This window comes from Brachionichthys hirsutus, chromosome 22 (assembly GCF_040956055.1).
Source record: "Brachionichthys hirsutus isolate HB-005 chromosome 22, CSIRO-AGI_Bhir_v1, whole genome shotgun sequence".
Taxonomy (NCBI): Eukaryota; Metazoa; Chordata; class Actinopteri; order Lophiiformes; family Brachionichthyidae; genus Brachionichthys; species Brachionichthys hirsutus.
In genome coordinates, this window is record NC_090918.1 from 2,301,943 (window position 1) to 2,325,908 (window position 23,966).

The 23,966-nt window shown below is 44.3% G+C and overlaps 3 protein-coding genes across 3 annotated transcripts; all 3 read left to right on the forward strand.

Moving 5' to 3' along the window:
- The first annotated feature begins 2,430 nt into the window (after positions 1-2,430).
- Positions 2,431-3,440, forward strand: LOC137910993 (islet amyloid polypeptide). Its single transcript, XM_068755417.1, has 4 exons — positions 2,431-2,510; positions 2,772-2,912; positions 3,006-3,195; positions 3,396-3,440. Exons 1-3 carry the CDS (start codon positions 2,431-2,433, stop codon positions 3,178-3,180), a joined length of 396 nt encoding a protein of 131 aa, XP_068611518.1. The 3' UTR covers positions 3,181-3,195; positions 3,396-3,440.
- Positions 3,441-5,315: 1,875 nt separating this feature from the next.
- pyroxd1 (pyridine nucleotide-disulphide oxidoreductase domain 1) lies at positions 5,316-11,102 on the forward strand. Its single transcript, XM_068755247.1, has 13 exons — positions 5,316-5,605; positions 5,699-5,779; positions 5,912-6,031; positions 6,207-6,335; positions 7,006-7,079; positions 7,263-7,459; positions 7,583-7,680; positions 8,130-8,232; positions 8,331-8,446; positions 8,828-8,950; positions 9,441-9,578; positions 9,669-9,758; positions 10,122-11,102. The coding sequence occupies exons 1-13, from the start codon at positions 5,528-5,530 to the stop codon at positions 10,278-10,280; spliced, it is 1,506 nt and encodes a 501-aa protein (XP_068611348.1). The 5' UTR covers positions 5,316-5,527; the 3' UTR covers positions 10,281-11,102.
- Positions 11,103-12,244: 1,142 nt separating this feature from the next.
- Positions 12,245-23,617, forward strand: etnk1 (ethanolamine kinase 1). Its single transcript, XM_068755040.1, has 8 exons — positions 12,245-12,501; positions 13,438-13,697; positions 14,037-14,177; positions 16,054-16,196; positions 19,825-19,908; positions 20,004-20,164; positions 20,684-20,766; positions 21,248-23,617. The coding sequence occupies exons 1-8, from the start codon at positions 12,355-12,357 to the stop codon at positions 21,318-21,320; spliced, it is 1,092 nt and encodes a 363-aa protein (XP_068611141.1). The 5' UTR covers positions 12,245-12,354; the 3' UTR covers positions 21,321-23,617.
- Positions 23,618-23,966: the final 349 nt, after the last annotated feature.

A 23,966-nucleotide genomic window follows, 5' to 3' on the forward strand; every position in this document is an offset into this window, starting at 1 on the left:
CATCTTTCTGTCATCTAAAGAAGAGTTTCTACATCTGGCTCCACACAATTACTGCAGTAATCTAAAGGCGTGTTTCCCCAGACTGTACCTTATAAATAGACTTAAAATCCCACCCAGACTACCCACCTCTCCCTTAATTATCTCCTTACCCTTCTATTCTATTTTTTTCTGTCCTTTCTTTCTAGTTCTAGTCATAGATAGGTTAGCTGATATTATTCAAATCATTCTATTCGTTCTCATCAGCCTGTGTATGCTGTTGAAATGGCTAAGTGAAGTTTTAGATTCAGACACTGCCAACATTAAACAGTTGCATCATTTGTTTGTATTTATTTTAAAAAAAGCAGGAGGTAACAGTGTCTGTCATTCTCTCTGCAGGTGTTCTAGTAAGGCTCACAATATAAGGGTGAGGAATAAAATGAGGCGGTAACTGCACAGAGTAGAGGCCACCTCTGAAGCGGCATGCAACAATTTCTATGAATTAATTTGTAAAGGAGTATAGAAACAATCAATATTCATGTCAAATTAACATTTAATATATTTAAAATGCATCGTCTGGGCCTTGCAGCAGAGCACGGGTGAAAATGAGGCTGAACAAACAAACGTTAAAGAAATTAAAATGAATCACTTTTACTATCAATAGTTCTGTACAGAACAAAACAGAGAGAAAAATAATACATACATGAATCGACTGACAATCACACAGCAGAATAGATTGATTGATTCTATGAAACTATACTAAGTATTTATGCGATTGCTCCTCCGACTCAAAACGGCGCCCGCAGGTCTCAGAAATGTTCAACTCAAGTTTAACTTGGCTAATTAGTGCTTCCTCAGTTGTTTGTGACAAGTCCTATCAAAATAATGAGACACTGTTCATTATTAATGATAATTCATCTCCACATATATTATTCATGATTGGAGAGGCCCAGAGGGAGGCAGCAAGGGTCAGAGTTTGGTGACCTGAAACTTCATTACGTGTCCCACGGTAAAGAGGGAGACAACTTCCTTCTCCCTGGTGTGGGTCTTTGGCGGGTCAGTCCTATCACGGATGCTGATGAGAATGGTGACGAAGGTGATGATGAGGATGGTGACGTACAAAGATGCAAAGATGTGAATGTGTTTGTGTGTGCGCGCGCTTTTATGTGTGTATGTATCTGTGCCTGAAGAATTAGCATTTTTTGGCATGTGCACCGGTTTTGTGTGTGTGTGTGTGTATAACCTATACATAAATATATAAGACCCTCTTGTACTTTTCTACCCCCCCCCCACCCCCCCTACACACACACACACACACACACACACACACACACACACACATACACCCCACTCCCTCCCTCCCTTTCCCCATTCGGCATAAAATGAAAATGCAGGTCTATATTTGGAGAGAGCTGATGTCACAAGTGGTTTGAGCGATGAGCCTATAACTGTTGAGTCGCTTTGCGTGACAGTCTGACAAACCCTGGGCTGCTCCAGTGACAGACTGGGATCTCCTGGCTGCTGGTGAACGCGACGCCGAGTAAGTATCCTCACTCTCTCATGGGCTTGGTTTGGATGAGGGCTGCTAAAGGAGATGGTCAGTTTAAGACATTTTACTTGCAGGATTGAAGAAGATATTCTGTTAAATCCTCACGTCTTCTAAGATTTTTATTTTTTTTTGGTCTGATTTTTTTCTTCCAGTTTTTAAAAACTTTTGTTAAAACAGGAATACTGTATATTGTAATTAAGAGCCAAAAGGCACCAAAGCAATTCAGTGGTTTTAATAAGACATCTGTGCAAGCAGCGTTAATGAAGTATAAAAGGAAATATAAAACACTTATTTGAGTTTGAAACAATTACTCAGTGAACATTTATTTTAAAGCAACAGCATCAAATATTCTCTCGTCTGATCTTCTCCTGAGGTTTTGCTAGTTTTCTTTGTATTAAGTGTCAAAGGATTGAATCTTTGTTAATACAAAACAAGAAAATGTAAGATATCAAATCTGCTTTTGATAATTGATTAATAAAGGAAGATAAGTTTAAGAGGACATTGGAAATGATAATTATTCATACATTTCATGATCTATGGCAGGAACAAGGAGTATTTATAGTTACGTGTAGTATTTATATAATTGAACTGCTTGAATTGAATTTTTGTCATTTAAATTACATTGTAGGTTGTAAAAAGAATTTGCATTGCTTTCATGAAATCCAAAATATTAGCGTTCTACTAACGCCAGTGTTTTAATTATGCTATTTTGTGCTTGACATTTTTGCATTATAATGTACATAAACTAGTTTCCAAGGCGATGCCCTCTGGTCTGCTCGCTGTTGATAAATAAAGGGTAATTACGACAAATAAAACTAATTCTGCATCGCCTGGTTTGCCTTCCGTAACAATGAATCACACTTCTGCTGCAACCACTTCTTCCATCCAGGTTACCATCCTACACTATGAATCACCTGCGGTTGCCTGTGCTCCTCCTCCTGTTGCTCGGGTTGCTGCGCTGCGTCACCACCGCCCCGACATACAGGTAAGAGCCAGAGTCAATCAGCTCGTTGATGCAACACTGCATACTTGAGATTCAACAGAATGCAAGCAGCAGCGAGCAGCTTCACTGGAATCCCAATTATATATGAGATCAAACATCAGTAGAAGTGACATTTGTATTAACGGATGAACCCTGAGGCCAACAGGGAAACACCTCTTCTTGACCTTAGACTTAACGGAACTTTTGCTATCAGTATGAAACTCTTTGGCGTTGTTCCCCCCCCCCCCCCCCTCTGTAATTCAGGTACTTCAGCCCAAGTTCATCCAGCGAGCAGGAAAGTGATCTCCCTGACAGTGAAGGCTGGTTAGCTCCCGGTTTAATCTTCAATCCATTCCTCAGCCTCGTTGCCACGCGGCCTCAGAGAGGGCTAACTGCAATGAACGGGTAAATCACCCGCTGTATGAAATCCACATTACTGCACGTGAAAAAGCATCCTGTCTGCCAGTTACCTGTTTGCGTTTATCTATGCATCTGCAGTCACCATATAGAGAAGAGAAAGTGCAACACAGCAACCTGCGTCACTCAGAGGCTAGCAGACTTCCTGGTGCGCTCCAGTAACACTCTAGGAACTGTCTATGCACCCACCAACGTGGGATCTTCCACCTACGGCAAGAGGGACCGACTGCAGCCGCCCAGCTACCTGCCTCTCTAGTGCCAACCCCCAGAAGTATGATGATATAACAGCACATACACGTCTTATGTAAAAATGATTGTCAGAAAGACATTATTAATGGTTATACTATTAGATTATGTGTTTTATTGTTTATCTCATAACTTTAAGAAACAGTGCCTTTAATTTAAAACCATCTAAGTCGATGTGTGTGTGTGTGTGTGTGTGTGTGTGTGTGTGCGTGTGGTTTTGTCCAGGCTTCGTGTAGGTTGTGGTTTTGCTAATGCAATGAAATCCATCAAAATAAACAAATAAAAGAAAACATGTAAATCTTATAGAAAGTAAATGTCATTTGTCGGTTTTGATCATAACATTTTTAAATTACAGGTATCAAAATCGTTATGTTCAATTTATTGCATATCAGCTCTTGTAGCATCCATGAAATATGATATACATAACTGTATATAAATGAATGTCCCACACAAGCGCCCAAAGGACTATAAATAAATTCACTTCTGTAGGAGAGGATGAAAATTGACTGCATTAATCATGAGAGGCTACGGCGTTATTATTTGGGAGTCTCCATGTATTGGTGACATTTTTTACATAATGGCTAAGATCAAACCATCAACAAAACATCAAGAAGAACAGTTTTATAGCTGGGCCACGGTTATTCAGGGTAACATTGTGAAAATTAAGAGTGGACTGATGACGCACAGCATTAACCTGATAATCCCAGACCGCCACAGCGATACACCCAGGTCTGTTTGACGCCTACATCAAAGCCGTTTCAAAAATAGAAAAAGTGGCAGCTTTTAAAAGTGAATCCAATAGCATTGCAGTCATTGAATAGGGTCGTGTCAAGATATGGCGATTAGTTCATGTTTAATCATAAATTGCTGTACTGCAGCTGTTACTGGGCGGCGAGTTGTTTGTCCCTTCATGAATAACAGTTGATGGATGTGTTGATGGAATCTCAAATCTGATTCATGGCCTGTTGACCACATTTATCTGTGGCATTAAAGAGAACACCATGTTCCAAACACAAGAGACTTTCTTTAACCTCAGAGGATAGTCTGATTCAGAGAGTCTTTTTTTTAAAAGTCAGGAGCTAGTATTTTCTGATGCAATGCCAATGCCATACTTTTATTGTAAAATGCTACTCTGAAATACTGATTATACTGCGCTAAGCTGCCCATCAGCAGCTGCAGACAATTTCATTCACTGTGACGGCAGATTCCTTTATTTCAAATGATCTGATTCATATCCAGATGAAAGATGATACAAATTATGGCTCTAAAAGCAAAGGATTTACTCATTATTTCAACTATTAGTGACAATCCTACAAAATAAATATGAGCTCATATTGCAAAAATATCTTAGTCATCATCGGCATAATTATTAGGAATACAGTTATGTAAACTGAGATATGTAAAAATGTAATCCCATAAACAAAACTGTGTATTTTGTTCGATTAGCTGGAATACATAAAGCAGATGGACAATAAGGAAGACGATGATCTGGCTCTTTGAATGGAAGATCAGGAGGAAAGATGACGGCAGGAGGGACTATGGAGGTGAATGCATAACATAAATGCAACCGTTATAGAGGCCATTAGAGTTAAACATTTAGGCACAGCTGACTGGTGTATCAGGCATGATTTGAGGTCATTTTTGTACTTTATCGATCACCCACAGGGTAAAATCGTCTCTGCATTTGAGGCCTTCCCTGAGGAGCAGTGGGAAAACCTTATGTTGGAATTGTAAGTATCTTCTTCAAGGATATAGGCATGTAGACGGGAAAGACTGGGGTTCGCCTCAAACCATTGACCTTTCAAAAAGTTAATTTACCACCTAAGCCACAGCGACCCCAAATTGTATCTGTGCTTCCGATGATGTATGAAAAAAATAAGAGATTGGAGGGATGAGCTCAGACTTGTTTGGAAATAATGGTCATTAAAGGCATTCAAAGCCTAAAATAAGATGGATGCATTGAAAAAAAAAACTCATTTATATAATTTAGATGAGAAGTTAAAATAGTGTTTGTAATTCAGTCGTTTAAATGTAAGAATTTAAACTTCAGAGCAGAAAAGCGCGCTAGGAAAGTCCTTGCCTGTCGCTTGCCGTACTGAAATGTAAATACGGAAGTGACGTTGCTCCCGAGCCCTGCGACGAAGAAGCGTTGATCTGTGGCGATGACAACACATTTCTAGGAAAGTTATAATATCTGTCAACGCCAATTCAAATGAATATCAACGAGTTGACACCGAGAAAGAGAAAGAACCGCAAAATTCACCGTTTGACTTGATCTCTCATACATTTGTCGCAAGAATGCGCAGGTGTGCGTGCTAGCTACATTCCTGCTAGCATATCAGTTTTAGACGCAAAAGATGGAAGGAAAGAAAGAGAAGACGTTTAGGTTTGTGATCGTGGGCGGCGGCATCGCCGGCGTGACTTGTGTTGAGCAGGTGAAGATGAAAAGTATAATTTACGTTTAGAGCCAAAACATTTTCTAACGTTTAGCTGCTGCTAGTGTTCTAAACATTTACTGTGATTGACAGCTATCATCGCAGATTCCCTCCGCTGAAGTGGCTCTGATTACAGCAGGTCCTCATATCAAAGCGGTAACCAACTACAAACAGGTCAGGACGATGATCAAATACGATGACGTGTGTACACTAATGACTGGCAGTGATCAATACCTGCGACTCAGTGAAGGGGATAGCGAATATTAAACATGTTTTCTACTTGTATTGGTTTGTTCTCTTTCTAAGGTGTCCAAGATACTGGAAGAGTTCGACATTGAGGAGCGACCGTCGAGTGTTTTGGAGGAGAAATACCCGAATCTGACTGTGATCCACTCTCCTGTCAAATCACTCCACACACAGTCACATGTCAGTAGCCGTATTTGTGCTATGCTGAGTTCCTATAGAATTTATGGAGACTATTAATCTGTGTACTTTCGCCACCTTGTGGTCAATATGGTTGCAAGCAAGAACAGACTTTGTTCATCAGACTCAATTGTGATTTGAACATTTGCCACTTTCCCATGTTCATGTTCATCCTCAGTGCGTGGAAACGGCAGACGGCCGTGTTTTCGGTTATGAGAAGCTGTGTATCTGCAGCGGTGGTAGACCTAAGCTTCTAACGCAAGACAACCCTCATGTCCTGGGGATACGGGACACAGACAGCGCCCAGGTACGAACCCATAGCTCTGGTCTTCTTATTGTTCCAGACATGCAGGTACAAAATTCAGGAAGATACTGAACGAATATTAATTACTTGTTTAGAGGGATTACTGCACTTGCAAGAGAGATAGAGATATTTTCTGAGACTTTTTTGTTCAGAAATAAAATATGTGTTCAATTTGATGTAGAACCAGATTACAATCACAATATAGCAAATTAAATATGTTTTCAGGATTTCTTAAACCTTCCTTCTTCCATCGTGAGATGTGAGGCATTTTTCAACAATGTCATCAATCTCACAAAAACCTCTGCACCAATTTCCACACACCTTTGTGGATGTCTGAGCCCTGGATCTTGGCAAACTAAACTAAAGCGCAGAATTATTTATGCCTTTACATTCTGAGTGTCAGGAGCTTTTTAGCGATTCTGCTAAGGTACAGTCTCGGCGCGCTCTATCCTGGCCCTGTGAGCAATAAAGCCTCCAGTAACTAATGCAGAAGCTGCAATACATTTTTGTATTTCTTTAAAAATGAAAGCAGTTGCAGGGTGAATATAGCTCTCTTGATTTTAAGTAAATGAATTGTTTAGAATTATCCTGGTAATCTACAAATAGTCGTTATGGTTGAACTGAAAGCATTACAGTCTGAGATTAAAATGTTTTGATGTGTTTTGTGCCTCAGGAGTTTCAGAAGCGGTTATCCAGTGCGAAGAGAATAGTCGTCGTCGGAAATGGAGGGATCGCCCTGGAATTAGTGTAAGTGAAAATGAAAATGTTAACAAGTGCGTCAGTACTCAGGACATTGTGCGACCGGTTTTATTCATTTGACTTATTGTTTTCCATCAGATTTAAAGATCTGATCAAACGGATTCATTTTGCATATTGATTAGCTGCTGCATCCATCCATTCAGTATTTCTTTTATGACATATTCCTTGCAGATATGAGGTGGAGGGCTGCGAGGTGATCTGGGCCGTGAAGGACAAAGCCATCGGAAACACCTTCTTTGATGCTGGAGCGGCACAATTCCTCATTCCGTCGTTGGAAGCTGACAAGCCGGAACGGCCTGTTCCCTGTAAGAGACTTCGCTACACAACGGAGGACCCGGCACCTGGGGGGGTCCAGACATTCACCGCAGGTCTTCACCATAGCTTGTTCAAATGTATTATCTTTATGCTACAGGAGAATCTGTGCTGAGATCTTTAGAATCCAGATTAAAACTTTTTTTTTTTTTTGCCTTTGAATGTTTGTGAATTTCCAGATAGAAATGCACGGGGCCATGGTTCTGGTACTACAGAGGCTGGCAGTGCCCTCGGCCCAGACTGGCATGCAGATATAGATTTACGAGGAGCAGAGCAGGTGAGATAGAATAGTTATTACATGATGGCTCCTGAATCACGGTGCACCAATCTGCCTCGCACCTTACTTTGTGATTAAAGTCGGTTCACCTGGAAGCAAAAAACTGTGACCTTGGACAAAATGAGTTAGCTCTTAGCTGCTGGCTTTTTGTATGTGCATGGAAAGATAGTGATGCGCACAAATTTCCAGTTGAAAGATATTGAACTACCGGTATTATATTCTATATCATTGATTAGCAATTATATTCATGTGTTATAGTAATAAACAAATATGGCATGAAATACACAATTTAAGAATAGTACCGGTAACTTTAAAGCCCACTCAACAGATGGGATAATTATCTCACCATCCCCTTATCATTTACTCAATATTAGATTTAGGATTATTAGTATCTGTGCATCTTGACATTCTGTTGCGTTACGCCTCCGCCCGCCTCTCCTGGGACGAAGGTGTCCCGCAGAGTTTCATTGGAATACCAGTGTGAGGTGGAAAAGATCTTCACCTCCGAGGAGCTGCTCACTTCCCCACAGCAAACACTCAGCCCTGAAAGCGGTGAGAACTATTCATGCCGCGTGGATTTCACTGAGCGTTTTCCCGTTCCCTTGTTTTCCCTCCAACTTGTAATTCGTCAAACCATTCTGTCCTCTCAGGAGGATCTTGGCCAGTTTACATTCGGCTGACCAACGGCAAAACATTCGGCTGCGACTTTGTTGTCAGTGCCACCGGCGTCGGGCCAAACACTGAGCCATTTCTCCATGGCAACAAGGTAAGTACATTTGAGTAAGTAAGCTCTGCTGTGCTCCGGAGTCTTGCCATCAGCTCGTTGTGTCGGCCATGCAGCCCTAAAGACATGGGAAAAATGTTCACATTAATAAAACATCTTCCTGCCAATAAGTAGGTAATACAATAATTATAAAAAATCACCCCTGTTGGTTATCAGAAAGACAAGCAAGCTAGCAGCAGTTAGCTACTAAAGCCTTTAGATGTCGCTAAAGCGCAGACGCTTTTCTAATGTGTTTTAAGATCAAATTCCCTGCAGTCATTTCAGTCGAATGAGAACGTTACCTTCATTTTAATATTTCTCTTTTTTATTTAACATAGGGAATTAATCTAAACCGTAATAAAGATTTTGGTTTTGTGTGTTTAGTTCGCCCTGGCCGATGATGGCGGCCTGCGGGTCGATGACCACATGATGACATCGGAGCCAGACGTTTATGCTGCAGGAGACGTTTGCACTGCATGCTGGGAGCTCAGTCCACTGTGGCAGCAGGTAAACTGACAAGGTGTTTTTTAAATTTATTTTAGAGCAGGATTTTAGCTCATTATTTACCGTCAGACTAAATGAGGTCATGTTCCACATCAGAACAAAGATTCTCCACATCGTCGATTCACATTTAAAATAGATTCAAACTTTGACCTGAGGCTAGAGATTATTATGGTCTGTTCACATCAGGACAAACTTGAGTCTTTCCCAGTTGCGAGGGCATCGCTGTCACCTGATGCTCATTTTCTAGCTGAAGTGAGCCACAGTGTTGGGTAAACAGTGAACGTCGCCATGGAAACGTGAAAACATCCAACACAATGACTCGCTTTTCTGGAGTGTGTGTGTTTTTATATATGGTCTCAAATCGGAGCAACCATATTATTGATTATGGTTAAAAAACAACAACAAGAAAACAAAAAAACGAGCTAACAAGACACGAGCTAACTTTAGTTGCATTTGTTGACACTGTGTTGTGATTCACGTCTGCTCTGCACAGATGCGCTTGTGGACGCAGGCCCGTCAGATGGGTTGGTACGCCGGCCGCTGCATGGCGGCGCACGTCCAGTCAGAACCAATCGAGCTGGACTTCTGCTTCGAACTCTTCTCACACGTTACTAAATTCTTCAACTACAAGGTCTGTTGTATTTTACCGCAGCTCAGCGTGCACTCCTCTGTACCTCACGGCTCACTCGCATCGATGAGCAGCTTCCTGGTCATTCTACAGGTGGTCCTGCTGGGGAAGTACAATGGGCAGGGGCTGGGGCCCGACCATGAGCTGCTGGTGCGCTGCACCAAAGGCCGAGAGTTTGTCAAGGTAATACTAGAATGCCTGTGTGTCGTCGTATCGAGTGTTCTTCAGAGTTCATCATTTATCAACAATGATACACTTATATAGATGTTTTTTTTTTAATCACACACAAATGTAATTTTATAATCAGCATTAAATTTATAAAAATTGGAATTATCTCAGCTGTGTGAAAGGAGCCATTGTTTTTATGCTGGTTCAGAGCCAGAGGGCAAAAAAACAAAATCACTTGATTATTTGTTCTCGATGTGAACCCTTAAAATTTGATAGCGTCCAAATGTGTTTCTCGTGTGTCATCGGTTATTCGCCTCGGGAGATGTTGTCTCTTCGCGCGTCATTTTCACACACGTGACCCTCGTATCGATGCTTCAGGTTGTCCTCAGGGAAGGGCGCATGGTGGGAGCGGTGCTGATCGGGGAGACAGATTTGGAGGAGACGTTTGAGAACCTGATTCTCAACCAGATGGATCTCACCCCATATGGAGAGGAGTTACTCAATCCCAGCATTGATATAGAAGACTACTTTGATTAAATGCAATTTGGAGTCACTCGCAGGCAAGTTGAAGAAAACAAACTGCAGGGCAGGCGACACAGATGAAGGAATATCAATTAAAGGAATTGGTTTCTTTACAGATTTTGGGATAAGAGGCAAAAAATCTTGGTTCTTATTAATTCATTTGTATATTTCAAAAATATATTTTACATAAAATATAAATTATAATCAAAACCAAGTGCCCTAAAATGGATACGGAAATATTTGTTTGTAAATATTTCATACAGAACATTCATACATTTCAGTGCTTCACATAAAAAAGAAATAGAAACAACATAAAGAGGATAGAAAATCAGTGTGAACTTGATAGAATACGAAAAATAGTACATTTTATAAGGAACTGTACACAAGGCAAGGTAAAATGAGAACCTATTCAGTACTCTGATATGTGTAGGTCGTTTCTGCTGTGTAGATTTGAGCCAAAAAGGACAAAAGCCCTCATATTGTTTTTGCTTGTTTCTGTGATCTATGTGTCCTTGATGCTAAATACTGAACAAGGGTATGTGTGCAATGTAGCTAGGTCCCATCCCAGTTTGCTCATTTTAATACAAGTTCATAAAAGGCTTTTTTTTGTTTTTCAAAAATTTGCCCAGTAGCACAAAATCAATGATCTCCAGTTACACAAAGCTGATACGGTTAGCACCAGCCACTGACACACTTTCCTTCTGACTGGGATATGCATGACAATAATAATAATAAAAAAAAAAATCATCTTTTGTTGTCATTGTGAAACTTGATATCTGCCTAAACAGGAAATATGGCTCCTGCTCTGCCTCAGCTGACATTATAACAATAGAGATTACCAAGCTTGTTGCTGCTGGGGATTTGACACATTCCTATTGGTCAAAAGAAGAAATCATAGATGTGTACGGGATAATGTTCGCTGACAGAATAGAAATGACTCGCAAATGAACTCTGTGTTCCACTCAAAAACTTTCCTTGCATGTTTGGCTTTGGGGTTGGGGTCAGTAGTTCACATCCAACCTTTCCACTTAAGAGTTATTGCTCACTGTCCACTAATAAAGTGTGATACATTCACCCCAGTACTAATTTAACAATGATTAAATATTAACATGTATGACAACAATATACGGTATGTAACAAGCTGAATAATTAGTGAGTAATAAATGGGGACATGTACTTGACCTCATTGACACCCATGAAAAGAATCATTAGGCTTCAAAACAGACTGAAGAAATATGGGCAATGAAGAAGCTGCTTTTACCTCAGATGACCCTTGAAAAGATGACAAATTGTGGGTAGAGACAAATATGTCGAGATAAAATGTGTCCCTTTAAAATGTTTCTTTGAAAAATCATTAGAATGTAGTTCGATGTATTGTGTATTATGTTTAATATACCGGATGCAACAGACCAGATATGTGCGCTATACTTGCTGATTAATGAAAATGTCTCAAAGTCAGTGTTTCCATATAGGCCATAGTTTTGTTTTTTAAATGTCGGCTCGTCTGCTGATCTGACATTTCCAACGCACGCTCATTTCACAGAGAGCTCATTCAACTACATCCCGGAAGTGACGTCCGACTTCGTGGCGTGATTTCTTTTCATGTGTTCCGCCTTGCCCCACCCCCCGTCTGCGCTCTGATTGGCTAAGGAAAGATTTTCTTGTCGAGGAAAAAAAAAACAACAACAACGTACGCTTGCACGTTGAATCACGACGGAGAATGTTGCGTCTTTTCTCTAAGTTGTACTCGTTATTTGTGATTTCAAACATGTATTACACCTCTGCCCTTCAGTCACCATTCTATAATTAATTCATGTTAATGTCAAAAACCCTGCGTTGAACGATTAAGCTCCGCCTCCGGCGCAGCCTGACGTGAGGATCACGCGCTCCCAGTGTGAGTCATTCAAGCACCGAGGAGCATCGCGTGGACGTGTTTTCCTCCATCGGGGGAGGTTTGAGGGAGATTCGCTGCGACACCGGACCGCGCAGGGACTACAGACGCTTCAGCGCGCCGCGACGTTCTGCTGCGACGCACCGCGCAGTGCTCGACAGAGTTTACAGTGTTCCGAGAATTAGAGGATTCAGACAAATGGCGAATTACATTCACGTTCCCGACGAGGCTCCCGCGGTGCCCAAAATAGACGTGACAGTGGACGAGAGCGACTACAGGTCCGGCGCGCTGAAGTTGATCAAGGAGCTGAGACCCAACTGGAAGCCGTCTGAAGTCAAAGTGAAGGTGTGGTTTGATCTACTTCAATCATGTAAATGTAAAATTGTCTTAAATAGCTTTAATTTCACTTTGTGCAGCTTAATATAACGGCTAAACCTGATGTTAGCAAGCTAGGCTGTCCTCAGCTATTAAATTATTCAGGGGACGAGGTTAGCGCGTGCATTTTAATGTGAAAATATGCTGCTAAAATGCTACTCTGTCAAAGCCATCGAACGCCTATTGACGTTTAGAAATCTTTTTGCATTAATACTGTCTCTTACAAAAGAAATTCCTCGCTAATATTGACGTTTAGCATCGCTAATCCCAAATGCGTCGACGCTGGGAGTTCTCCTAGCGGCTAGCGTTAGCATGCAGCGCGGCTCCGTAGTTTACGTTGAAGACGTGAGCGTACGTGCTGGTTGGGAATGTCACGTAAGACTCGACCAGACGACGTCATTTAGCCTGGAGATGATTGTACTGAAAGAAGAAGGGGGGGGGGGGGGGTTAGGGCGCCATTCTTCAGGCTGACTTTCTCAAGCAGAACACTGTCTCCCCTGTCTGTACGTTGAGAATACACGTAACGTGACTAACTTTCCACGCAGAGACAAAGGGGGTGTGGCTCCCATCGGTAAACAGGATGGGAGCTGGTCACGTGACCACTGCAAATGCTTGGCGTTGCTTCCTGATGCAAAATAAAAATTCCTGACTGTCGTTTCGTTCTCAGTCAGTCCCAATCGGGGCTAGTCTGTTAGCACTAAAGTGTTCCCGGCGACCGGTTTAATTTAAAACAAGGCAATCCAAAATATAATGGCTTTAATCAACATAGGTTGTCGGGCATATTGCCTAAATTGTACACTGTTGTGTAGATTATTGTTGTCTTAACTGTAGGTGTAAACCGAGATTATTGAAGCAACAAATTCACAATATTTCTTTACCTCCCCCCGTCTTTCTTCCGTTCTGCAGTTTTTCACAGATGGAATCACCAATAAGCTGCTGGGCTGCTACGTGGGCGCGGTCATGCAGGACGTGGTTCTGGTCCGTATTTACGGCAATAAAACGGAGCTGTTAGTTGACCGGGAGAACGAGGTGAAAAGTTTCCGAGTACTGCATGCACACCGCTGTGCACCGCATCTTTACTGCACCTTCAACAATGGCCTGTGTTACGAATTCCTCCAAGGAGCTGCGCTGGAGCCTGAAGACATTCGCAGCCAGCCTGTTTTCAGGTAAACGCTAATCTGTTGAGGGGTGGAAACTGGAAGCTGCTGACAGTCGGATTGGCTTTCATGGTTTAGTTATACAAAATACACCCGCTCCCACAGCTGCCGTGTCCTTCACAAACTTCACGTTGTCCACACGGAGCGTTGCCTCCCAGTCGTGAGTTTTAAAATAAGGGTTCGGCGAAAGGTTTAAAACGGCTCGGCTGAACTTCCGTGAACTGTTTGCATGTTCATCTAAATTCAAAACTGAAGCAATTCACTTTTGCAGTAGATTCGGAGTCCAGTTTGCATGAGACGGCGTTCCGCTCAAATGCAGATTCTCCCATCGTCTCCTTTCTCTCGCAGTCTCATTGCCCGGCAGCTGGCCAAATACCACGCCATCCATGCCCACAATGGCTGGGTGCCCCAGTCTGACCTGTGGCTGAAGATGGGCAAGTACTTTGCACTCATTCCCACGAGCTTTGAGGATGCCGAGAAGAACGCCAGGTGAGGTCAGGTAGAGGGCTGTTACATATTGAGATCTTTAAATCTCTCATTCCTTACTCGGATTGGAGACTTTGATGATGGAATAGCATAATGAGTGAGCAATCGCTGTGAAAGTACCTTGTTTGTATACGGTATTGTATATTTCTCAGCTATTGCCACATGTGACAATGACTCCCCCCCCCCCCCCCCCCCCCTGTTACTCTTTATCAACGAGTCACATGATTAAAGCAGCCACGTGTGCGGCGGACTGTGAAACATATTTATCACCTGTTTCTCGGGTGTGGAGCAAGTCGAGGAATTCCTAACCTCTTAAGTTTACACCGACAGCATTCCCGAGAGATGACGTAAAACGGTGAAAGATAGCAACACTAAAGCAGGAAGAATAACCAGCTTTCAGAAGCTGGACGGCGCCCAGCTGTTTCCTAACATGACTGTTTTATAGTCTTGTAAACATGTTGCCCTCCTTTCAGTCTGTGTAATTAAGATAGTAAGTTATTAATTAAGTAATTGTTGTTTTTAACGGAACACTTGTATTTATCTGTGCTGTCCTGCAAATCTAAAACAAACAGTGACTTTGTAGACTTTTGATTTCCATGGAGGCAAACTGAATATTGTCACTAATTAAAAACAGATGTTTCATTGAGCTTCTGTTGAAAGCAGCTATTAAACGGTCGTAGCTCAAGCGTTAGCCTGATTGTATGAGAAAGTATTTGTACATGTACAAGCAAAAACTACAAGTTCCATCTATCCTGTAGACCAGTGGTGTCAAACTCTTTTTCTCCCAGGGCCTTGTGGTGGCCATCAAAGGGCCAGTTGTAGCCCTAACGCAGTGTAACTATTACTTAATGTAATGTAAAATAAATGTAACTGCTCCTTAACATGCTGTTAAATAACTTTATTTATTACTTAATTAAGTTACAAACATTACACATGCAAATTGCATAGTTGTAAAAGTATATGGATACCTTATTGCTGTAAATTAATTACCTGGCGAGGCGGCGGGTTTTCTAATCGCCGGCGTCTGTCTGTCCGTCTGAGATAGACGGACAGATAACTCAGCATTTTTATTTGACACAATCATGCAGGCTAGGGGACCTCTATCTTACCGAGATAAAAGCTACCAAGAACAACGTCTAACCTTTTGGTGATGATGCAGATCGCCGTGTGGAAATCTAATTGGGAGGGGAATGAGCTGCTTGGTGGAGGTCTGTGCTCTCTGAGTGCTTCTCTAGTTGTAACGTTAATCCTTCCAATTTATCAGGTTAAGAAAACCACATTACACCATCGATCAATAATCAAAAGTATTCAAGTAAATAATATTAAATGATAAATACGGAAAAAAATATCGTCCAACGCAAGTTAACTTTGTTCGAAACGCTTTTGTCACAGTTGAGAGGAGCAGAACAAGCAACGATTGTGAGCTGCTCAGAACACGAGACACTCGGCTCTCGTGGGCCACAGACGATGACGTGGCGGGGCCACATTTGGCCCCCGGGCCTTGAGTTTGACACACGCTGTAGACGATCACAATCGTCTCGTCTATAGTCGTGTATCGGCTTCAGGCTATCCCAGCTGGCTGCGGGCAAAAGGCGGGGCACATCCCTGATGAGACGCCACAAGAAATACAAACAAACACGCTCACGCCTACGGCTAATTTGAAATGACAAATTACATGCCGCAAACCAGTTGCGGAAAAGAGTGTGTGTGTGTGTGTGTGTGTGGGGGGGGGGGGGGGGTTTCTTAAAGAAGGGATTTGTCCTAGACTTGTAGATGTACAGCTGTGTACTGCATGAGTGTTTTTGTACCATTAAACATTAAAGCACCTTATTTAGTTCCCCCTCCGTCCTTCTATCGGTGACTCTGACTCCGCCCTCAGGTTGAGGACGGAGGTGCCCGACCCGCCGCGCCTCCGAGAAGAGCTGGTGTGGCTCCGGCAGAGCTTGTCTGTGTTGGGCTCCCCGGTGGTTCTGTGCCACAACGACTTGCTCTGCAAAAACATCATCTCTAACCCGGAGACAGGTGAGTATTACTGTGTGGCTCTGTGTTGTTAGCGTGAACGGCATTGGTGCCTGCGCTCAGGTAGGAATCCCACTAAGTGCCCTCGGGCAAGGTTAGTCACATGCTTCTCAGGTGTTGAATTAGAACGGCCAGAGAAGACACTCTTATCTGGAGGAGCACAAATAAAGTGTTGGGACTGAGGGCGGGACAAAGTTATGTGTACCTGTCTTCACGTAATTTGGCAGCGCCCGTAAATGCACCTGTGACTTTCCTGCTGTCCGTTATGAGTTAAAGCGACTCGTCTGTTCCTGATTTTTTAGTTTTCCTGGGCTTCAGGTTCCTCGTTCCATTTAAGCCCAGAGAGCCCTCCCCCGTTCGGAGGTGCAAGGCGGCGGCGTTTCTAATTGGGCTCTGGTTCTTTATTTCCGAAACGCTGTCTGATCTGCCGTTCTAATTCTGTGATGAGTACCTGGAACGTAACCCGGCCCGAACAGACGGAGCCGTCCCATCGGTTGTACCGACGGCGCTCGGCTTTAGCATCATGTCCTCGTGCAGACCTATTGGCCTGCTTTAATCAGATTGTACCAGTGAAACTGTTTAAAGAGATTTGCAACTAAAAGTCTTCTACAGATTCACTGTCTTTGTAAAGTGGAGGGATAACAACGTGGGGGTGGGTGGGGGGGGCTTCAGGTTCTTTTTTTTTTTTTATGTATGTGGGAGGTGGGTGGGGTGAGCTGTTAGCCCCCTCGTCGGTTTGCGGCGAGGGGCGGGGGCCCTTCTCACAGCTCCTTGTGTCTAGCCTTTCTCCCCTAGGATGACAGCTGAGGCTGTGGCTGCCCCGCGCCGCCCTGGAGGGGAGAGACAGACCTCACGCGCTGAGGGCCCGTCGTGTAGTCTGCCCCCCACTGCTCGGGCTAATCGGGATGAGTTCATGGCGGCAGTAGGAGCCACGTACCTACCCATTACCCTCCAGTGTCGCTCGCCCCCCTCCCTCCGCCAGCTGTCCTTCTGACATTAACTAGGCTACTTTGCGATGCTGGTCGTTTACATTCTACGTCACTGCTCCTTTTTTTTTCCCCTCACAACTGTGATTTCACGGCATCGGTATTGATCGGCGGTCGGTTCGTATCGGTGAAAGGATAAATCTGGTGATGTTTAGTCAGTCGGAGCCGCCTTTAATCAAACCTGTCTGTAATACCAGGACGTTTCTCTATTTTCAGATACGTTACGATGAAATGCACGCGATGTAGTTTGGTCACTATGCCTGCCTGCTGGTCTCGATGCGCGAAATTCTCTAACGACTGAAACGCGCTCCGCCCCGCTTCCCCCTCCCAAATGGACAAACGTGTGCTCCGTTGGATTTGAATCTTTGTCCTCAGAAGGAATGCATGAGAAAGCTGAAAGACGAGGCGGCCGCTGCGTTTGATCTCTGCGAGGGATTTGTTGGCATGAAGAAATGTAGAATATCAGCAGCTTTATCCTTCACAGCCAAACATGCTTCTGGAAAAAAAAAAAAGTTTTTCTTATTAAAGGCATTAAGATCTGCAACACAATGATTTGAATATTCATTTATCAAACGGAACTGTGCAAACGCTAAACAAGGAAGTGTTTCCAGCGAGCAGCATTTGGGCGTCTGCGTTAACATCTGTTGATGACGCATTTAAGTATTTGCAGACTTGCGGAATCATCTTTCAGGCTTGAATACGTTTTTTTTTGGGGGGGGGGGAATAATACTGATAAAAACCAGAACAGTATGTCATGTGTAATCGCAAAGGCGTTAGCGAAGTAAGCTCATCAGGGCCTCGCCTACTACGCCATCCACAGGAGATTAGGAAGCATCAACAGTCCTGGGACTTTGGTTCCAGGTCATACCGGTAATGGCTATTTATTTGCCACGCCCACTCAAGCTGCGTTCAATCCCTTCCCCGCTGCTTCTGCAGCTTTTTTTGTTCTGTTGAAAAGGCGGCGTCGGCGTGAAGTCTGAACACCTATCGTGCTGCGATGCCACCTCTGCTCGCCTGTTGTTGCTGTCGGAACCGCTGGTCTGCCAAATGCAACAACAGACTTCCTGTATGGGGGGGGGGGGGGCAGCATTTAAAAAGCTCTCTAGTTTCTCTTGCCTCTCACTTTTCCTCAGATGTTGGCAAAGACCACAAAAAAAAACTCGTTCTATCACACACACGAGCCGCAAAATGTGCAGGTCAGCAGCCAACGGGAAACCTCTCAAAGGTTCTGTCACTTGCAGCCGCAGCAGAGGCGTCGCCACGATTGGGCTAGCAGCAGACCAATAGGAAGGGCCCTTCGGAGGGGAGTGTTGCGAGTCGTGAACTCGAGGTTTGCACGCGAGAGAGAGAGCGTGTAAAGAAACGTAACGGGGAATTTGGCTTGCAAGGCCCGATGTTTCGACGCTGTGCGCTGGAGCGGGGATGGATAAAAGACATGTCGGTGAGAGAGTGAGACTGTGTGGAAGATGTTTGCCCCAACCTTTTCATCTGCTGCACAGGGGGGCTATAGCCACTGCCTGGAGGTGTTCAGTTGTGTCCCGCTAGGACCCACCCGCCGGCTGGTAACCCACCTCCAAGTGTCTTTCTCTGTAGTCCAGCACCACCTCAGAGATTTGTGTTCCACATGTTAGAGCCAAAGGCTTTGAATCAAAGCAAGACATTTAAGAGAAGAGACTCTGAAGGACATTTATTCTGATTCAAAATTCTAGCGTTTCTTCGGGGCTTGGAAGTACGGGTTTGTAATTTGAGCTCGAGCACATCACGACTGAATTCTTCTCCCTTTGTTCGTTGTTAATACTTCATGCTGCGTTTTTTCAGGTGGGCCCCAGAAATGCAACACTTTTTGACCTTCCTCTCCGTGCTTTGACCGTCTTTATATGTCAATAAAAAATAAGACACTTTTTTTCAGTTGCGGATGAGTTTAAGTCGTGCGGATTCCTCTGGCTTTCTCAAACGGCTATGAACATTTTTCAAACGGGCGTGTCCTGAAGTCCTGACGGTTTAGTTCGCCCCCCTGTTGCCGCCTCCCTTTGGGAGCTCACTGCTTTTCCACAGATCACTTTGTGGCGTTTTACCGTCTTCCACTCTTTCTCCATCTGTTTTCTTTTTCTCTTTCTTCCGTTTTTCGTCTATAGATCGTATCTTTGACTCTATTCTGTGCATGTATCTTAAACAAAGCCAGATGTACTCTGGGTTTTTTTTTCTCTCTCTGGGTATTTGAATGCGTTCCATTGGCGGAATAGGGATTTCATCTTAAGCTAATGTATCCCAGATGTTTGTGCTTTTTATGGAAGGCTCAGTTCTAATACAATAAAACAGATTTTATAAAGTGATCTTTACTTTTGATTCTTTTCACATCTTGGTGCATGCGTCGGACCTTTCAAACGACCTTTAGTCGACAGATTTCGCTCCTTGTTGCGTTTTCTGTGCTGGCGTCTCCCTCTCCAGTCTTGCTTTCCTCAAATTGCAAACCCTTACTCCTCGCTCCCGCAATCGGCTCACCCAGCCATCCTGTCCAGTCAGACAGAGACAAAGTAACCGTATGAAAAGAAATCCTTAATATTCAAAGGGAAAAAAAAGACAACATCATAATTGTCTCCCGTCCTCCCGTCCCTCTGTCTAAATGACGCCGCTTCTCTTCGCAGGGAGTGTCGAGTTCATTGACTATGAGTATGCTGGGTACAATTACCAAGCCTACGACATTGGGAACCATTTCAACGAGTTCGCTGGTGAGTGAAACCGGTCGCTGCGTATAGAAAGGTTGTGTGTGTGTTTGTGTGTGTGTGTGTGTGTGTGTGTGTTAAAGCTGTGTGTTGCGCCGCAGGCCTGAACGAGGTGGATTACAGCCACTACCCGGACCGCGCCTTTCAGCTGCAGTGGCTGCGCTCCTACCTGGAGGCCTACAAACAGCACAAAGGCCAGCGAGCTGCAGTGACCGACGGAGAGGTGGAGACCATTTACGTCCAGGTCAACCGGTTCGCCCTGGTGAGCGTTTGAACGCGGCGCGTTTTTGGCGTGGCGTGTCCGGGTAGCGACGTACATGCTGCGTGCGATCTGAAGACGGAGATACGCACAAAGTTATCTTTGATAAGTGTCGATCAATAATCCTCTCGGTTGAGCGATGGCAGCCGTGTCCTGTTCCGGGCGTGTCCGATTAGCGAACACACCTTATGGACTCAACAGCGTATTGAGTGATTGGGGGGAGGGGTTTGAAAATGTGCGCCTACCTGCGCTAAAGATGACGGGGGGGGGGGGGGGGGGGGCTGTTTGTGATGCGCTCGCTGGTTAGGCCACCATATGGGAGTCAACTCAATGACAACCGGTAACCCTTGTGAGGCTGAGCGCTCTCCCCCGAGTCCCGCTTTAGGTTGTTTGTTATCAAGAAGAAACAAGGGGGGGGGAGGGGCGTTGGTAGGTGTAAGTCAGCTAGTAGGAGGAGTCTGGTTTGATCTGTGTCAGCCAATTAGAGATGACCTTTTTACTGTCTTGTTTCTTTTCCTCCAGGCGTCTCATTTCTTCTGGGGGCTCTGGGCTCTGATCCAGGCCAGGTTCTCCACCATCGACTTTGACTTCTTGGACTTCTTGGGGTACGACATCCAGCTTGAAATAAAAAAATATATATTTCTGTAGCTCTGGCAACAAAATTTGACCTTTAGGAACTGAATTTCAGAGCCTTTGGAAAACACTAAACATGTGGCTTAGAGGTCGTACGTTTATGCTTCGGACTCTTTTTTTTTGGCTCAAGATGTTTCCGAAAGGAAAAGAATGAAACAGTCAGCGGAATTCTCAGAGAGAACATTCCTCTGGGTGCGTGCCGGCCGAGGTCATCCAGATGTTGAAGTGAAGGTTAAACGGGGATGTGGTGGTGAACGCGACATGAAAACAGTCCGGATGTTGGGATTAAAGCTCTGTTGTTTGAGATGTATGACTGCACAACAAGCCAGTAAAGGAACTGAAACCCTGAAGAAGAGTCCTCAGCCCCCCCCCCCCCCCCCCAAGCTCAAGCTAACGTGCCACAGAGTTATCTTTTTTTTGCTGACTGCTCTTCTGCTTGTGTTCCATAACCAGATACGCAATCCTGCGGTTCAACCAGTACATCAAGATGAAATCCGAGGTGGCTGCCCTGAACCTGCCGGAATAAAAAGACACCATCTTTATCTTCTCTTCTTCCTGCTGTTCCTCTCTTCCAACTCTGTGCTTCACGTGACGGCCGGCAGAGCTTCCTGTTGGGGGCGGAGCCAGGAATGAGTCTTGTCCTTTTCAGTGTCGGGCAGGGGGTCCGCTCTACATGTCCTGAGCTCTGTCGATTGGGTTAGACCGACCAAATCCAACATCTTGATTCCCCTCCTGGTTTACCAGGGAGGAGCCCGAGGGGTCGTCTCAGTTCTGCTGCTATCCAGGCCGTTAGCATCACATGTTTTATTAGCTTCCCCTTCAGTCCCTACGAACACGTCGTAATCGTAACCACCTGCGCGAGTGGCGGGCGTCCTCGGCGCTGCTCTGATTGGCTGGAGGAAACGGCCGAGTCTCTGACGATACCAACGCGACACCAAAGCCTGTTTCGGTCGCTGAGGAATAAGAAATGTAAAAGTCATTGTGGTCCCTTTACCGTCATGTGACGTGAACGCACAAAACAGTTTCTCGAGGCCCCCCCCCCCCCCCCGTGACTTTTTTTCCACCCTTATTTACTCCACCAGTGTGTGGCTGGTGAGCCAGAGTCATGCTTCACTGTTGCTTTGTGTTTCCGGTTTTTCTGGACTGATGCCAGAAACGCCGAGTCGTGTTGCGTAAGACGAGTGACACTAACGCTGCTCCGGGGCTTCGTGCTCGCTTCGGACTGTCGTTTGTCTTTCTGTCTCGATCCTTAAACTCGATGGGCTTTCATTTCTCTGTAATTCAAACATTCCACTTTGATAATGAACGACGATGAAACGTGAGCGTCGTTCACGTGGAGACTTCAGTCCACCGTCCCCAGGGGTCGCGTCCCGGATGAGACGGGGTCTTTAATGTTCCGTAACGCTGCCGTTCGCCCCCCCCCCCCCCCCATGAACCGATCGTTTCGTTCAACCAGGTTCCCCGAGCTAATCGTTACACGACCTTGCGAACGATCGCGGCTCGTGTTTGTTGACATTCTTTGTGAAGCGTTTAGTGTTGAGATGAGGGTGAAAGTTAACTCTGATTCATTTGAGGAGCGATGGCGCCATCTTGTGGAGGAAAACAAATGAATGTCTTCCCTTTTAGCTCATTGTTTGTAATGTCTTTGAAACATCGTTGTAAGCATCCTCGACCGAAGTGCTGCATTCTGCATCACCTTCCATGTAGCACAACGAGCTACATTTGAATAAGTATGCCTTTTCATACTTATTCAAATGTACATTCTTGAAAGTGGTCTGCGAGGGGGTGTGGATGTTTCGCTGATGCAGTAAAAAGGTGCCTTTTTGGTCAATGTAGCAAATGCCGGAAGAGCTCTTGGATTTTCTTTTCCTCCTGAGCAAACGAAGCGTTTTAAGTCGCATGTTTGATGCGACCAAGCGGTTGTTTTGCTCGGGGCGGTGTCTGCAGAACTCACTCACGCACACGGGCCCAATTGAGCCCCTAAACGGGGAGTGAGACGGCGGCTCAGTCCCTCCAAACAGCTGCAACGCGTCTTTTCATGTCTCGCAAACAGCCCTTTCTCAAGAGTGAGTAAATGACTTTGCATCTGAGTTCTGCACAAAATGTTCCAGCAGCTTCACAATGAAAGGTGTAGAACAAAGGGGGGAGGGGGGGGGTGGGTGTCGGTCTGCATTACGTTGCAGTGATCTAAGAGGACTTGTTTCCGAGTATCCGGCATGTTCCTGTTCCGGCTCGGTAGTGAAACTGTTAAAGATGGTGAAATCTGTGAAGCCCCTGAGATGCGCTGGCGACGCGTCCGGGGTGTACCCCCCCACCTCTCGCCCGTAGTCGGCAAGATAAAGCGGCTGCAAGAAAATGGATGGATGGGGGAATCTGTGAAAGATTATTTTATACTCGTAATTCTGAAGCTTTAAATCAACGTTTTATTTTATTTTTCATGCTGTTGAATTAAGGTTTGAAGGGTTAATTACACATTTGAAACGGAAGCCTTTTTATATTGGCTGTTAAAATCTGCAAATCTGTCGGCTTTGTCGGACTGTTTACACGTGCATGATTTACTTCTCAGAAAATATCATCTCAGCACTGCTAATATTTCAATCCTCTACGGTTATGACATCTTTGCCCTCATATCTGAACGTTTAAAAAAAATAAGAAGTTTCTGTGCAGTAAACAATTGTAATAACTTTGTGTCTGAACGAATGTACATAAAGTGAGCTCTTTCATTTTCTAGAAATGACATTAAAGTTTATAGTTGCCTTGGATAAGCTGAGAGCGTAAAATTAAACGATGACAATTTCAATACTGTGAAAAAAAAAAATTAAAGTATATTCACTCCAATCGCTCCATGTCGTCTGTTCATCTCATGTCATCATGATGTTTAAGTGGAATCTGGAGGGTTTTAATCCATCTCAGATGAAAGCAGCATCAAATTTTAACGACTCTCTCACGCTCTCCTGGTGCAGCCAATCGGCACACTGCCCCCGCCCGACCCGAAATCCTACACATAAAGCTTCAAAGAAAGCAGAAACTACACCGAAGCAAATGACGACCATGCCATTTTTATTTGTATTTTTTAAACGCTTCTGAGTGCAGCAGCCCGGTTTGAAATAAAAGGTTCACTGACCTTAACGTGATTGTGATCCCCCCCCCCCCCCACCCTTTTTCCAAACTG

What these genes read in the sequence shown, in the direction of transcription:
- LOC137910993 (XM_068755417.1), top strand. Translation starts at nt 2,431, where the DNA reads ATGAATCACCTGCGGTTGCCTGTGCTCCTCCTCCTGTTGCTCGGGTTG. An exon ending in ACCACCGCCCCGACATACAG is followed by an intron (nt 2,511 to 2,771) that starts GTAAGAGCCAGA and finishes TCTGTAATTCAG; the next exon opens with GTACTTCAGCCCAAGTTCAT. An exon ending in GGGCTAACTGCAATGAACGG is followed by an intron (nt 2,913 to 3,005) that starts GTAAATCACCCG and finishes ATGCATCTGCAG; the next exon opens with TCACCATATAGAGAAGAGAA.
- pyroxd1 (XM_068755247.1), top strand. Translation starts at nt 5,528, where the DNA reads ATGGAAGGAAAGAAAGAGAAGACGTTTAGGTTTGTGATCGTGGGCGGC. An exon ending in GGTCCAGACATTCACCGCAG is followed by an intron (nt 7,460 to 7,582) that starts GTCTTCACCATA and finishes GTGAATTTCCAG; the next exon opens with ATAGAAATGCACGGGGCCAT. An exon ending in CATTTCTCCATGGCAACAAG is followed by an intron (nt 8,447 to 8,827) that starts GTAAGTACATTT and finishes TTGTGTGTTTAG; the next exon opens with TTCGCCCTGGCCGATGATGG.
- etnk1 (XM_068755040.1), top strand. Translation starts at nt 12,355, where the DNA reads ATGGCGAATTACATTCACGTTCCCGACGAGGCTCCCGCGGTGCCCAAA. An exon ending in CGTCTGAAGTCAAAGTGAAG is followed by an intron (nt 12,502 to 13,437) that starts GTGTGGTTTGAT and finishes TCCGTTCTGCAG; the next exon opens with TTTTTCACAGATGGAATCAC. An exon ending in CATCTCTAACCCGGAGACAG is followed by an intron (nt 16,197 to 19,824) that starts GTGAGTATTACT and finishes TTCTCTTCGCAG; the next exon opens with GGAGTGTCGAGTTCATTGAC.